The 16,993-nt window shown below is 38.7% G+C and overlaps 1 protein-coding gene across 1 annotated transcript; it reads left to right on the top strand.

Moving 5' to 3' along the window:
- Positions 1-565: 565 nt before the first annotated feature.
- fmnl1a (formin-like 1a) lies at positions 566-16,300 on the top strand. Its single transcript, XM_057346557.1, is given in 26 exon segments — positions 566-1,450; positions 3,962-4,045; positions 8,423-8,509; positions 8,677-8,750; positions 8,844-8,927; positions 9,092-9,235; positions 9,333-9,444; positions 9,528-9,604; positions 9,695-9,788; positions 9,930-10,004; positions 10,124-10,234; positions 10,900-11,049; positions 11,185-11,286; positions 11,507-11,789; positions 11,867-12,127; positions 12,221-12,345; positions 12,435-12,637; positions 12,721-12,952; positions 13,043-13,111; positions 13,204-13,284; positions 13,415-13,544; positions 13,627-13,790; positions 13,900-14,001; positions 14,218-14,316; positions 15,264-15,369; positions 15,644-16,300. Coding segments are annotated over 26 exon segments (3,279 nt in total). The 5' UTR covers positions 566-1,285; the 3' UTR covers positions 15,709-16,300.
- The last annotated feature ends 693 nt before the right edge of the window (positions 16,301-16,993 follow it).

Below are 16,993 nucleotides of genomic sequence, written 5' to 3' on the forward strand. Positions count from 1 at the left end.
TGAACTCTTACGGAACGAATCAAATGTGTACGTTTTCTGTTAAAATACTTTTCATATCCTAGATTAATATGCAAAAATAATGGTGTCTAATTTGTAGGTTGAATTTCAAGAAGAAGAAAAAACACTGGCACTATCATAATTCTGACCATCCCAATAGTAACATAGCATTGGCTTAACCAATGGGATGAGAGGAATTCTCTGTTTTCCAACCAATGGTAAACACTTGCTTAAAATCAATTCAGTATAGTGAGATAACATGCTTAATCGTTATCTTTTGTGCTTCTAGATGGTTTGCTGCTATATGACATGATCATGTAAGACAAGTATGTATACTGTATAACAGGATATCCAAAATATACAATTAAAGGGCTTTAACAGGCATCTACACAAGAGAAGTATGTTATTTTTTCAGTTAAACACATGGCCAGATGCAAAGGCCAAACATGTTAGTATCTGTAACTACTATTTGATACGCTCTCGTTCTCTCTCTCTCTCTAGCTCTCTTTTTGTAGTGTGAGGTGTTCAGGAAGCTGTGATGCTTCTGCTTTTTCTGTGGTTTCCTTCTGCCCGCACACTTGCTTCTCCTTCATTTTAGCAACACACAATAGTGTGTCTGGACAGGTGCCTTCATGTAAATTCGCAAACATCTGCATTTTCCTGTCGAAAGACACCTTTGTACTGTTGATCGGAGGAAGGTGCGGACACACAGAACGTTTTGAGAAAGATGCTCCAACACTCAAGTAGAAGGCTGAGACTCCTGGATAAAGGCCAATTGGACCGGTAACCATCATGTTTTACACCGAGACACTGGAGGAGATCAACTCTGGACTTCTCTTGTCTTTATTGTGAAAGTATAAACAGAAGTATCACTCGTTCCTTTTTTTTACTAAGCAAATGTGCATGTGTTTTTTCCTCCATTTTGAAAGCGGAGAATACTCAATATTTTGGGTTTTTCGATTTGTGAAGTGTGATCTTTCTGAATTCTCTTTCTTTGGACAGCTTCAGGTTACATCATTCTGGAATGGACAAGGTTGCTTGCGTTCAATTTACGCTCAGTGTTGGACATTTCTAAGCTTTGATTGTACTGACAGCACATTCTAAAAGGGAGTCTGTGTGCTTCCACCAGTTCTGGACCTGACTGACCTTGAACACGTCTGTGTATTTTTTCTACCAGTGGATTGAGGAGCTGTTTGGTATTGAATCGTTTTTTTTAAGAGACTGGGCTTTTGGACTTGTCAGTGGTGGTTCTCAGATCAATATCCTGGAATTCCTAAGGAAGACCGTGATGGGTAATGCAGCAGGTGGGTTGGAACAGATGGAAGGGCAGGAGAGCAAGGGCTCAACAGGTGGGATTTACCCCACTCCCTCTATACCCAAAAAGAAAAGTGCCCCTCCAAAACTACCAATGCCCCCCGAAGAAGAGCTGGAAGAGCGCTTCAATGTGGTTTTGGTGAGTGAGTTATCCACAGACATGATAACATTCACAATATTTAACTCTAAACCAAAGACAATATTCCAATGAGGCAGTTAGTCACAGAACCTTCCTGTTTTAATGAAAAAAAAAATAGCACGTTGCTAGGAAGTACATAAACAGTTTGACTTGATTACATTTTCTCTCTCTAGCATTACATACAGGAGTAGCTAGAGCAACACAGATATTGCAGAAGAAGCTGACACATGCAATTAAATACAGTATTTCACTTGACATTTGAAAAAATAATAATAATTCAGTAAAACCCTTCTGGCATCCATCCAATGTAAACATAATTTATTACCAAGACTGACACAATAAGAATACTGTCACATTAGTTCCACATGGTCTTTTCGTTCAGGAACTTGCAGTGGCGGCGTGACAAATTAAGAAACCTCTTAAGAGAAGTCATGGGACCAGAAGAGGCCCTTGTGTAACCGCTGACCTCACAATTGTCTGTAAAGGAACAGTTCACCCAAAAAGGAAAATTCATTGTCTTCATTTACTCACCCTCAAGTTGTTCCAAATCTGTATGAACACAGAGAAAGATATTTGGAAAAATGCTTGTAATAAAACAGTTCTTGGCCACCATCGACTTCCATTTCTTTGTTCTGTTGAACACAAAAGAAGATATTTTGAAGAATGTAGGAAAGCAAACGGTTCTGGGGCACTTTTGATTACCATTGACATTTTTCATGGCAGTCAATGATGGCCAAGATCTGTTTGGTTACAAACATTCGTTCAAATATCTTTCTCTGTGTTCATCACAACAAAGTAATTTAAACAAATTTGGAACAACTCAAGGGTGAATAAATGATGACAGAATTTTTATGTTTGGGTGAACTGTCCCTTTAAGTACAGTGTAAGACTGCAGTGACATAGTCTCATCAGTGTTTAACCACTTAAAGATAATCCGTTATCCTCCTAAATGTAATGTCACCTTTATTGGCTGTGGCATATCATTTTAAATGAACAAATCTTCAAAAATATCAATATGAACATTTTAAATTCTTTAAAGTCCAAATTATCGGAGTTATCCTTATTCATTCTCCACTTTTATTGTACGTAAGATTAGGCCTACAGAGTCATGTAAAACCATTTTGTGTTACTGGATACATGCTGTATATGGTGTAAGCGCCACATTATGAAGTAATTAATTTTCACATCATTTTCTTAAGCCCATTCATTTGTTATACGATAATAATGTAGTCTCTTTTCACTTTCTGTTTAAGTACCGTTGACCACACAGTATGTCCTCCTCCCAGCCCAACCTTGTTGTTCTTGCTGTTTTTTTCTATCTGCTCAGTATCTACCTAAAGTTGCCAACTACTCTTTTTGCACACAAGCGAAATAGAAGACCACTCTCAAAGCGGAAGCTTCTAGCTGCTTCTGGAGGAAACACCCAAGAACACAGCGTTTCTAGACGGCACTTTACACCCCTTTCCACAAACCGCACCCTGTCAGTTTGCTTTACAGATGCATTTACTGGGTGACAGTACAAAGCTAAAAATGTTTGTTGCTAAAGTGTATTAGGTATAAGGTTGAATTGAAACTTTTTTTATTTAATTTCTTTTAATGGCACAGCCCTTTTCAGGAAGTGGCATTGCATCAGAGTGATGACGAACACAGCATAATAGTGATATTAAAGAGATTCAAAACACTTAAGGGTAAATCGAGTGCTGGGATATTGTTGAAATAAGATAGAGGACTAACGGTAATCGTTATCATAAGGTTGTGCAACCTAAAAAAGAAGTGAGAGAACATTTCATTAGATTATGATTTATTACATAATAACTCACTCAGGTCAAAGCCCACTTGCCCCCAAACCATAACCCAAGACTTCATATGTCTTACATGTAACTCAACAAATATGTTTTGACAGGAATACGGTTTTCTATATGTCCTGACATTTAGACATCATTGGACTTCATTAGATTATTCAAAAATTATGTCACTTTGTATATGCTCAACAAGGACAAGGTTCTGGTAAATCTGGTCGGGTTTTAAAGAAATGATGCTTATATTTTCTGTTACAACCATGGTATTTCATACAAAGAATAAAGAAAGTGTTGGGGATTTTAGAAAACTTCCCCCATTTAAGGTCCTTACAAAAAATAACATGCCCATTTCGTCATTGCTGTATCTGAGGGACAGAAGTGAAAAACTGTGGATTATTTCAATAGTAAAAATGTATATTTTTAGTCTCAGTACTCAAGAATCAGTTTTGTAGAAATAATGATCACATTTCCCGCTGATCCGCTGCACTGATGTCATGCATCACTGTCCTCTGTTACATTTATGACGAAAGGTAAATGAAACGCTATCAAAAGTCTCCATCTAATTGTCAAACCCATAAATCGCTGAAGGCATTAGAATTTGGTATTATGAAGGAATTGGCAAACCTTTTACTAAATGGATCTGTTCATGTGCACAACCCTGCTTAAGACAACTGACCTGATGCACAGCTTTCCCTCCAATCTCTGTTCCCAGAGCTCCATGAATCTGCCTCCAGATAAGATGAAGCTTCTCAGTCAGTATGACAATGAGAAGAAATGGGAGCTGGTCTGTGATCAGGTGAGTTGATAATCATTTTAAATCATGACATCAAAGCGCTCACTATCAATCATTTAAACCCATTTGAATTGTAGCGTGACTCTTCCCCTCATTTCTCCATTATGAGTATATCATTACATTTCTGAGCAGTTAAACAGTACATGTCTGTTGACCACATTTAGACATATCAAAACTATGACAGAAATAGGACTTGAAATTCTTTCTGGGGGAGGGGGTAGCTCTGCATACTTCTTAAAGAGACAATACACCCACAAAGAAAAATTCTGTCATTTTATTCACCATCTTGTCATTCAAAATCTGTCTATGACTCTTTCTTCTGTTGAACACAAAAGAATATGTTTTGAGAAATGAGAGGTTTTGTGTCAATACAATGGAAGTTAAAGGGGGCTCATGTGGTTTGGTGAAGTGTTCTTCAAAATATCTTCTTTTATGTTCTGTTGGAAAAAAGTCTGACAGGTTGAATGACATTGCAAGCGATAAATATTATCATCCCTACTCATTAATAAACCTGAATCTGTTATTCCTTTCACATTATGTATTGTGAGGATACACTTAATATTCAATCAAATGCAAAATGTTACTTTTGTGCTTCAGTAAATGTAATTTATTCTTTTACGATATTTACAATGTTCAGAAAAAAAGACACGGAATGTATGTTTTTATGTATTTTGAAGCTTGTGGTTAATGAAGTAAGGTCAAAACTGTGAGCAGTTGAACAAGAGAAACTGTAATGGCATGATGTCAGAACCTGGAGGTGGTGAAACAGTGGTTACGCACTTCCTGTGTTGATATTTGTGTCTCTATGACAACTGAGATGCAAACCTTTAGCTGTGCCAGAGCCGATAAGAAAAAAGAGTTGCGACACATTTTGATCTCGCTGCCGCGTAGTCACGTGGTTCATGGAGCTCTCAATTCCAAACTGTCAGTCTGTTTGAATGGGTTTAAGCGGGAGAGACAGTGGAAGCAGCAGTATTTGCGACAAATTTCACCAAATGCCAACACAATATATGCACTGATTAATATGTTGATTAAATTTATAATACTATTTTGTCTGATGAGTGTTAGACAGACAGTATTAATACATTTGTGTGTTTAATTTGACTAGGAAGTAGAGGTCTTCACGGGTCCACTTAGATCCAAAACCTGAGGTCCGAACCGAGCGGGTTCGTATCTAAAAGACGATCTAATCCGGTATAATATTAGTGTCTTCGGGTCTCAGGTAATTTAAAATAAATATGTTTTTGTTGCATAGACCCGAGAAGACCCGAACTGTCCCGTGCATAAACAGTGCATTGCTCGTGTGTGCGTGCAGTTGCCAACCCACCTCTTGCGACATCGTGTGGCTGGATGGTAGGCTAATTTATGTTGAGCCAGACCTGTCAATAATGAAAACTGGATTAAACTGTCTCTTTATACTGTTTCGCGTCTTTATCCTGAGTTTTCTGTTGCGCCATTTGCCAAAGTTGCCAATTGCAACAAGAGGAGCAACGATTTATTGCCCTATCAATTTCATTTTTATTGACCTAGTTTTTCATATCCACTGGATACAACTGAAAGACGAATTCTGAAATCACAATAACACAAAATATAGGCTAATGCGTAAATAAAATGAAAATAAACCGAGCAGCGAGCCGAACTGGTTACCAGGCCACTAGGATTTGTTTCTGTAGCCTACCTCCGATGGTCAGGCTGGTGAGTGCGGGGCTGCGTCGAAGATGTTTACATTCGGGTCCAGCCGGGTTCAAATCTTTTTACGCTGGGTCGGGTCGGACTCGGGTGTAACTTTATTGGGTCTGTCTCGGGACATGTCTTTCTTTAAAAATATATATAATTTATGCACGTCGGGTTCGGGTAAAAAGTGATTCGGGTTATTTCGGGTCAGGTAAAGATCTTTGGACCCGAGAAGACCTCTAATAGGAAGATTGCATAATGTGTAATATATTAATGCATGAATTCATCTGTTTCATTCACCAATGTTAAATTATGTTAAGACATTTACATAAAAATGCACAAGTAATTTATCAATAAATAATCAATGATTGCAAGTAAATGCATCACAAAGAAGGCTGAAAATGAACAAGACAAAAAAATCAGTCAGTAAGAGATTTTATTATTTAATTTATGGACGTGCGCTCCTGACCCCCAGTTGACTTCCGGTTTGTGTTTGGCTAGTGTCTAATAATATAACTATTTATATTTAATTTATGTTAATATTAATTTATATTATTATTTTATTGTGTAATAATTGAATTAAAGCGGCCCTAACACACGCGGTTTCTGCCAATCTCATATTAATCTTGAGTATCTATAGAGTAGTATTGCATACTTCGTATCTTCAAAGAGTATTTAGTTTGATCACATTTAAAAAAGATAGATACAGCTGTACGATTATTTTCGAAATCATAAGGCGCGTGCGGGTGGGAGGGGTAGGCTGAACTAAAGCACGTGCACATCCATTGCCAACAAAACACAGACATCAGTTTCACTCACCGCATGCGGTTCATGTCCGGCATCTTTTAGTGCTGGGACGGCTCCATATATCAGTTTCAAACGATCTCCAAATCCAGCGTTATATCCACCGTTTATATAACATTCATCACCCAAATGCAGTGAACAAACAAACACCTGAACTTTGCGAACGTATGCTCTCTCTCTCTCTCCTGCACACAGGTGAAAGTGACGTCTGCGCATGCTCCTTCTCCTGCTCTCCTTGCTGCCGCGTGGGCGTGCCGCGTGCTTTTCCGGGAGAATTGTCCAATAAGGGACTAAGAAAAATTGTTACGAAACAGTTTTATATGTTCGAAAAAAACTTTACGAAACCTGTACGATCGCTGGGGGAGTGTATCGAGCACAGAGATACTACGTAATACGCCCAACTCGTTTTTTGACAAGTTGACCATGTTAAGCATGAGAAGACAGCACGTTTAACATTGCAAAGAAGTCAGAATGCATGACACATCATTGCAACACCCCTTTAAATAAACGATTTGTTGAATTCTGTTGTATGTTCATTTTATTAAATAAACAATTTGTTGAATATATGCTTCCATATATGGAAGGTCATATACTGTGTCCGGGTCCAAACGCTCAATAAGATGCTATAGGCAAACAACAAAAAAAGCTAATATACGCTCATGGCGGAGCTGTAAAAGGGTGGACCACAATGCTAACCTTTATCTTCGTAACAAAATCCCACATGGCCAGTCAGTGATTCATTTTTCATAATTTATTCAAATATTGATGTCGGAGATTCCGTAAGCCTTGAGACTGTTGTAGCCTATATACTGTGAGTTAATAAATGCTACGCTTAAATATGCGATGTGAGTAAACAGTGCTCATTAACAGCTGTTTAAGCTGTAGCCCCACTTGAAATGAATAGATGCTTGGACCCGGAAACGGAATTCCTTACGTCTCCACTTAACAAGGTTTTGACTAGACGGGATACAGCTACCTCCACTGGGTGCACGCTGAAAACAGTTGATTAATATTTTTTTATTATTGTAAGGTTAAGTTTAGGATTGGGGTAGGTGTAGGCGTTAGCTAATGTAATCTAATGTAATTTATTTTAATTATATGATGAGATTTTGCACCACTTCCGGCCGTAGCTGTATCCCTTCTAGCAACAACCACTTAACAACCGAATAGAGCCCTCAATGACACGAGATACTTCCGCATTTCATTCTTCGAACCGACATCTATGCGAGTGTCGCAACTCTGTTTTTCAACGGCTCTGAGCTGTGCATGCCAAAAAGTTGTTGAGGCAACTGGGGCACACAATCGAAACGTATTCTGAACAATATATATATATATATATATATATATATATATATATATATGTAGTATACGTGACCCTGGACAATAAAACCAATCTTATGGTCAATTTTTCGAAATTGACATTTTCCATCATCGGAAAACTGAAAAAAACAAGCTTTCCATTGATGTAGGCTATGGTTTGTTAGGATAGGATTATATCTGGTCGAGATACAACTATTTAAAACTGGAATCTGAGGGTGCAAAAAATAAAAATATTGAGAAAATCACCTTTGAAAATGTTAATCAGAGGCGCTGTAGCAGGTCGCTGCTAAGAAGAAACAGGTTTGTTTTAACGCTCTCCATTGGCTTACCGCTGTAATGGTGTCGTGGACAATAAATGAACCCGAAATCAGAAATTCGGAGCTTTACATAGATACCAGATAACTTGAGTGTGTAGTTCTCAAAAAGCGGCCAGCAGCGAGTGAAGCTTGTAGGTGTGTTTCTGGCCATTTTTGTAAGCGATTTTGCTGCATCCACTTACAAAAAATGACGTTTTGAAATTATTTTTGGCATAATAGAAAAAAATATATAATTTAGCGTGCTGATGCTTTCTGGGTCCATTAGGAGAGATTTCAGGTGAAGAACCCTCCCTCAGCTTATCTGACTAAAATCAAGAGCTTCTACCAGGACCAGGGCGGAGTGACACGCAGGGTCAGTACAGTCATCTCTCTCACACCTTCATATTGTCTTTCATTTTTGCGTCTGACATGTCAGTGGTGACACACACAGACCGCCTTCAAAAACAAAGTTAACACAGTCAAAGTCTTGATGCACAGCAAGTGATTGATCATCTCATCTCTGTGATTCCTTCTCCACAGTTCAAGAAACGTTTGCAGGAGTCAACACAAGTCCTGAGAGAACTGGAGATCTCTCTGAGAACCAATCACATAGGGTTAGTGATTTATTTTGAGGGTCAGCCTTTTCTGTTCTTTATTATTTTAGACCTATTTCCTAACATGTCCTATAATACTTTGTTATTTAGTAGGTGGGCTCAGGAGTTTCTTAATGAGGAAAACCAAGGTTTGGATGTCCTTGTGGACTACTTGTCCTACGCTCAGAGCGATGCACCGTACGTTTATTCTGTTGTTACTTGAGTCAACAGTCATTGTCTATGAAGACTTTTTTTGCCGCTACCAGCTCTATTTCTTCAGATGTAAATAGATTGAACTCTTCCTGTTAAATGTAGTCTCACCCCTAAATAAATGAAACTGATGATGTTGACATGGTTCTCAGGTTTGAGATGGACTCTGTGGAAAATGGCAGCTCAGTATCAGATGGCAGGAGGCTGTCAGAGAGATCGGTGGAAGATCTGGCCAAAAATGTCAATCATACTCCTACACACGGGATGACCAGAGCTGCGCGAGCACTCACTATCCGGTGAGTACATAACACAACAAAATATACCGAAACTATAACTAGCTTGTTCTCATTTCCAGTGCTCATAGTTTATTTATTCTATCCCTTTCCATATCAGAATAACTTCTTTGGCCCAGAGCAGAAAAACTCTTCGAAATGCTCGCTTGGCCAGCCAAAGAGATGACGTTCACCTGTGCATTATGTGTCTGCGTGCTATCATGAATTACCAGGTATTTACAGATCTACTCTAAAGATACTAGAAAGGTCATTCTAGGAGAACCTGACATGACTCATTTGTTCTTTTTTGGAACAGTCAGGCTTCACGTTGGTCATGAATCACCCCAGATGTGTCAATGAAATTGGACTTAGTCTCAACAACAAAAACCCAAGGTATGTGGTTTTATGTAACTCGTGTGGGTCGAGGTGACTGTCAGTGGATGTTGGTTATATACTGTTATACGTTGTGCATATGTCACGCAGGACTAAGGCTTTGGTGCTTGAACTGCTGGCAGCGGTGTGTCTGGTGAGAGGAGGACATGACATCATCATCTCTGCCTTTAACAACTTTAAAGATGTAAGGCCAGACACACACACACATACTGAACTATTTACAGTATGTAGGGTCATTTAATACCTTTCTAGGTTTAACACGCAATGCCACACATACTAATGTCACAAATAAATAGACATGATATAGTAATATTATGTGGCACAGGTGAGTGGAGAGAAGAACCGCTTTGAGAAGCTCATGGAATACTTCATGCATGATGACAGCAACATAGACTTCATGGTGAGTTCTGACCACTCATTACCTGTTATGAAGAAGATTCAGCTACTGCATTGTTTTGTGATATTACCATATGTTATAATGTGATCACAGGATTCATGATTCAATGGGTTTCTTTATAGGTGGCGTGCATGCAGTTCATTAACATTGTGGTCCACTCGGTGGAGAACATGAACTTCCGTGTACATCTTCAATATGAGTTTACCCAGCTGGGTCTTGACCAGTACTTAGAGGTAAACACAATGTACAGTACAGTTCACTAGTTTATTAAAGCATATCTACTTCATAAATAAGCTTATCACTGAATTAAAGCATAGTATACTGAAGTATCACTGAAAGGGATAGTTCACCCAAAAAGGAAATTTCTGTCATAATTCCTCTTGTCATTTCAAACCTGTATGACTTTCGTTGTTCTGCAGAACACAAAACATATTCTGAAGAATGTAACTGAAATACATTAGCCCCCATTTACTTCCATTGTAAAGACAAAAAACACTGAGATATTTCTCAAAATATCTTCTATTGTGTTCAACAGAGGGGAACAATTCTGACAAATTTCTTTAGTTTTGACTGAACTATCCCGTAAAGCATGTACAGTAATTGTACTATTTGAAAATTTGGGACAAATTTGGTCCACTTTTTAGTTTATAAAGAGTGCACGTTTGGGTATACTTTAGTTTTACTTTAGTATAGTTTACACTTCTGTTTTTATAAAAAGTACACCTAGTATATTTCTGAGAATTACATAAAAAGTATTCTTTTCTTAGTTTTAGTTTATAAAAAGTATGCGAATAGCACACTTGAATACACTTTATAACAGTATGCACAAGCAGGATCATGATGAAACTGTGCTGGATCTTTCTACCTTAAAATTGTATGTTTGTTTGTGTGTCTTCAGTCCCTAAAAGAGATGGAAAGTGAGAAGTTGCAAGTGCAGATCCAAGCATACTTAGATAATGTCTTTGATGTGGGAGCTCTGCTGGAGGATGCGGAGAATAAACCCGAAATAATTGACCACGTCGCAGAACTGCAGGACACCAATGCACAGGTTAAATACACACATACAGTACACTGGGCACACAAGCATATTTGCACGTAATTATTAACAGTATGCCACACATATGGCTGAAAGTATATTGTAAGTATGCAATACTGACACTTCCATGTGTGTGTTGTGTTATAGCTGAATGCCAGACTGCAGGAATGTGAGAATGGAGCAGTGGAAAAAATGGCAGAACTGGAGCAACAGCTCATGCAGAGCACAAAAGAGGCAGCACTGTTGAAGGTACCACACTACTCCACACTGCTTGCATACTATCCATACTATATTCTGTTCATTACAAATCATACGTTTAAACTTTTGTTGTATGCATCCATCTATGCAACCCCATTTGTTATAGTTTTTACTTTACCATTGTGGAGCATACTTTTTAGTTCTAACTGTGGTAGAAGTCAAGTTTCATCCAGTGTCCAAATCTAAACCTGTATGTGTGTGTGTTTAACAGGAGAGCTTGAAAGAGTCATGTGCTCAGGTGAGCACTTTGCAGCAGAGAGAGAGAGAACGAGAGATTCAAAGAGAGAGAGAACGAGAGCAGGAGCGTCTGTCTCAACCATCACATACAGAGAGAGAAAGAAACCGAGAGAAAGTGAGTGAAGAGGAGTCCAGACTGGAGCAGAAGCTGAAGGACCTACAGGAGAAAGGTTTGGTCCGTCTGCAGCGCACGGCATCTGGAAGTCTAGACATTGAAGTCATTCCAGTCATCATAGAGAAAACCGTCACTCACACAGGTACAGAACTATCTGTCCCTTTCTCTTCCTTAAAACATCAAACCAATATCTTTTGGACTTGAACTTTCCTTTAATAGTTACAGTATCAGAGCCTGCTGCACAAGCCCCGCCCCCTCCAGTCGCAGCCCCGCCTCCACCTCCTCCACTACCTGGAGCTGCAGCACCCCCACCTCCTCCTCCACCACCACCACCACCCCCTCTCCCTGGATGTGGAGGTGCTCCTCCTCCCCCACCTCCTCCCCCTCCTGGTGGTGGTGGACCACCACCGCCTCCACCCCCGCCTGGCTTTGGGCCGCCACCCCCTCCGGGTGCTCCCCCTGCACCTGGAGCTGACACAGGTGAGGGGACAACAGTTAATGTAGTTAAATGAAATACGGACATGCATGGAGCTTGCAATGACATTGCAGTCATGTTTTTATCCATTCACACAGGAGCGAAGAGCCGGAAGCCAATACAAACAAAGTTCAGGATGCCTTTGCTGAACTGGCAAGCTCTGAAGCCCAATCAAGTGACAGGAACAGTTTTCAGCGAGCTGGATGATGAGCACGTGTTAGGGGTACAAGCAAAATGCACAGATACTTCCAATGCATTTGAAATAATGAATCAGCTATTTGAATTGATTCCTTTATTAATTGCATCTCACAGGAGTTGAATATGGATATGTTTGCGGAGCAGTTTAAAACCAAAGCCCAGGGTTCTCCTGCAGATCTTTCGAAGATCAAGGTCAAGGTGGCTGAGAAAGCCCCCAGTAAAGTATCTCTTCTGGAGGCTAACAAAGCCAAAAACCTTGCCATCACCCTCCGCAAGGGAGGCATGAGTCCCGATGCCATCTGCACCGCTATTGAGACGTATGTATCTTTATCCCCTACAAAATATTCAAGCTGGTTTAGTTGTTTTTTTGCCTTTAATCACATTTTCTATTTGCTTCCAGGTATGATCAGTCTCTGAGTCTCGACTTTTTGGAGCTCCTGGAGCGTTTTATCCCATCAGAGTAAGAGAAGAAGCTTCTCCAGAACTACGAGAAAGAAGGACGCCCACTGGAAGAGCTGAGCGAGGAGGATCGCTTCATGAGTCGTTTTGTTAAAATCCCACGCCTCGCTCAGCGAATCAACACCCTCACCTTCATGGGCAACTTTCCCGAGAGTGTGAAACGCCTGCAGCCGGTCAGTTGACATCACATTATTCTAAAACCCCACCTCACAACACATGAGTTTCATTAAAAATCCATCACTTCGTCCCATCTGTTTCTATAGCAACTGGATGCCATCATAGCAGCTTCCGTGTCGATCAAGTCTTCGTCTAAGCTTAAAAAGATGTTAGAGGTGAGCAGCTCTGTCCATCACATTTGTTTTTAGAAACATTAATGCCGTTCTCCTTCACAGCAGTCTGAACTATTGTCAATCTCGTGCTATAGATCATTCTGGCATTCGGGAACTACATGAACAGTAATAAAAGAGGGACAGCGTATGGATTCCGTCTTCAGAGTCTTGATCTGGTGAGTGTCGTGTTTTGATGTAGCACTTCAGTTTTATGTACATTTCAATGTTGGGGGATCAAATGTGAGTAGCAGCTTACAATTTTACAATACAACTTAAAGTTTTCGTGCTCTCTCTCATGTCTTCCAGCTGTTAGACACAAAGTCCACAGACCGATCGCAGACTTTGATGCATTTTATTTCAAGTATGGTACATGAGAAATACCCTGAGCTGACCTCCTTCCACACAGAACTCCGCTTTATAGACAAGGCTGCAATGGGTAACACATATTTTCAAATGAAAAACATACACATACACTGTACAGATCAATGCTCATCGATTATCGTTCACTTCTCTCTCAGTGTCTTTGGACGGTGTGCTACAGGACGTCAGATCTCTGGAGAGAGGAATGGAAGGGACCCAGAAGGAATTCCTGGTGCAGGATGACATTCCAGCGCTGAAAGAGTTTGTTAAAGCAAACAGTGATGTTCTAGATTCACTTGTTAAAGATGGCAAGACCGCACAGGTGAGACCACTGAAGCGTGCATGCTAGCTACTGCAACATAAGCACATGCACACAAATGAATTATTTGCATGACTGATGCAAATCACGTTCTTTCTCTTCCTCAAACAAGGAGGCCTATGTGTCTGTAGTCGAGTACTTTGGAGAAAACCCAAAGACAACTCAGCCGTCCATGTTCTTCCCACTCTTTGTAAGGTTTATCAAAGCTTATAAGGTGAGAGATTTACCATCAACACTATTTATACTAATGCTGTTGTAAATATTCATATCAAGACAAACATATTCAAAGAATATCATGACGTCCTTTGATCACATGTCTATGGAAAGGGAATTGCATGTATAATAGAATATTAAACAGACATGTGAAATGAGCAGAGATGTATACAAAGAGCAAAGCTAATGGCATTGTTGTATATTAATGACTGCACAGCAAGCAGAACAGGACAATGAGCTGAAGAAGAAGCAAGAGAGTGCTGCAGAAGAACAGACGGCCCCCTCTCCGAAAAAGAAAGACAGCAGCCCTCAAAAGGTTTGACAATTCTTCATGTTCAGTCGGTACTCCCTATCACCTCATTGGGAGCAAGTGAATGGCAAATGGCTTCAAATTGTCCACACTGTATTTGCAGCCGCGGAAAACATTAAGAGACAATTTCAAAATTATTTTCAGTTTTTCTGAATTTACTATCTATAGGTATGTGTTTAGGGAAAATGATCATTTTTGTTTCATTCTGTCAACTACTAACAATATTTCTTCCAAATTTCAAAAAAATATTGTTTCTATTTGCAATTATTTGCAGAAAATAAAACTGGAGAAACAGTTGTAAATAACATTTTAATATTTTTTCAGACCTCAAATACTACAAAGAAAACAATTTGACAGAATTTTTCAGGATTTTTTTTTCAGGTTTTCCACGTATAATGTCAAAAAACTGTAACTGTGGTCTTTCCTGTCATTTTATGTTTTTTGACCATATTTTTAAAAATACATGAAAAATCCCCAAGTTACTAGAAAAATGGGAGAAACATTTAATTCAACCCCCAGCTGCCAATTATTTTTTATTTTTTTGCTGTATTTTTTACAGTGAAGTTTATATTCACTTTTAAGCAATAAAACAGTAATATTTGTATGTACTTTGCATGTATTTAGGAAAGGTTTTTTTGTATCACAGTTTTCATGTGTTTTGTCATGCAGTCAGTCTTTCACACTGCTGTTGGATGACTTTGTCACTCCTGAGGTTTGTTTTTGTTGAAATTCAACAGACACTGGACTCGAATGGCCAAAATACACATTGAAATGCTGATTAAATGAACATGTGGAATGGTCTCTTAATTTTCTCCATGGCTCTGTTATTTAGAATTTCCCTAATGTAATTTAAAATAATACCACAAAAAATATGATGTATTCCAAAATCTGTTCTCAGATCTCTAATCTTGATGCAAATGAAGCAACGGTTAATCTCCATATTTGTCTTTCAGGGCCCCATGATGCCCAAGATGCCTCAGATGGATCTGATCGCAGAGCTGAAGAAGAGACAGGTGAAGCCACAGGTCACAGATGGGGCCATCGAGGGCATAATCACAGGTAATGATGCGTTACAAAATCTGAAATTATATCACAATCACTTCAAGTCACATTAGAGCTACTAGCAAGACAAATATGGCACCTATTTAGTCTTTAACAAACCCTTTAAAGTGCATTGGGTAGGTAAGCTTTGCAGTAAGCTTGTATAGTCTTTACAATTGAAAATAGTCTGTATATGTTGATAGTGACCATGAAAGCTGTTATTGTCTGGAAATTGCTCAAAATGATATTTAAATCTGAACAATAGTCAGTCTTGATGTTTGTGTGTTTTCAGATTTAAGAAATTCACCTTACAGAAGAGCTGATGGCCGGAGAACAGCTCCACGACAGGAAAACTAGGCGTTACCGTAAACAGTGGATGGTTATGTGCATACATTCATTCATACAATCATTTATTTTTACATAAGAAAAACATTTTCAGTCTGTACATTTATCACACATGCTTATGTGTCCCTGATGTCTGTTACATTCTTAACTTCAGAGAAGATCTTTTATACAGAACCCAACAAAACTGTAAATAATACAGCAAACAAATGTTTTATACCTTCACATTTGTGCATGAATTTGATCAACTAATGCGCACTGTATTTTATGAGCTTCAGTTTTTATTATGTTCTTTTCTGATGTGTGTTCATTATGCTAATGGAATTGTAAAAAGCCCCCCGAGAAGTCAGCTGTATTTTTATATAACCTATGTATTAAGAAAGGGGTTTGTATTTTAAGTAAATTAGTGTGGGAAATTGTACAGCAGTTACACATGCGTCATTTATTATGAGCCCACATACCATGCAAAGACAAAGTGCAAGTATTTTCGTAGAAGAGAGCTGTACTTTATTAGACACACAACCACAGCAAGTATGTACAAAAGGTCTCGGCTCTCAGTGTTTTCTCACAGGAAAAAAATAATAAAGTTACATTTCTCACAAAGTTATCATGGCATCCACACTGATAATTTCTTTTTCTTCATCTATAGGTGTTTCTATTTATATGCTTTGTATCTAGAGCTATTCTCTCAGTTGGTATATACTCTACTCTTGTGATGAGATGGTCACAGCATGGGTAAAGGGTTCACACCATCGCTGGTGTGTTTGATGCTTAGAGTGGAGTCCTATCTGCTCGCTCACTCAATAACAATAATACACACTCAGAGCTTACCCATCAAGTCACAGATTACAGGAAAACTGAACATGCCTGAGCCACATAACATCAGACATATCTTTAAATGTTTTTCTACTTTACCTCTACAGCTGTGAACCCCGTTCTCTCCTTAGACTCGTTTTTTGTTAAAAACACGTAGATAACTTTGTTCTTAAAAATCATCTGCACCGTGCGATTGCTTTTAGAATGTACATGCATTGCTATAATCTTTGTTTTTATTATTTTTCAAACTTTAATATATTATAACTCCATTTTTTAAATAAAACTTTTTTCTGGACATAACAATTTGGTAGGACTTTCTAATAATTACGGTTTATATTTACAAGTTATATAGTTTGATCTTTTATTTCTTTCCTTTTCTCTTGTATAATGTTATAGTGATGCCATCATTTAGTAACATCCACACAATCATGTAGAAAACTCTCATTTAAGGGACCAAAGAGCTCTGGTAAAATATTCTACATAA

Source organism: Triplophysa rosa, linkage group LG11 (assembly GCF_024868665.1).
Source record: "Triplophysa rosa linkage group LG11, Trosa_1v2, whole genome shotgun sequence".
Taxonomy (NCBI): domain Eukaryota; kingdom Metazoa; phylum Chordata; class Actinopteri; order Cypriniformes; family Nemacheilidae; genus Triplophysa; species Triplophysa rosa.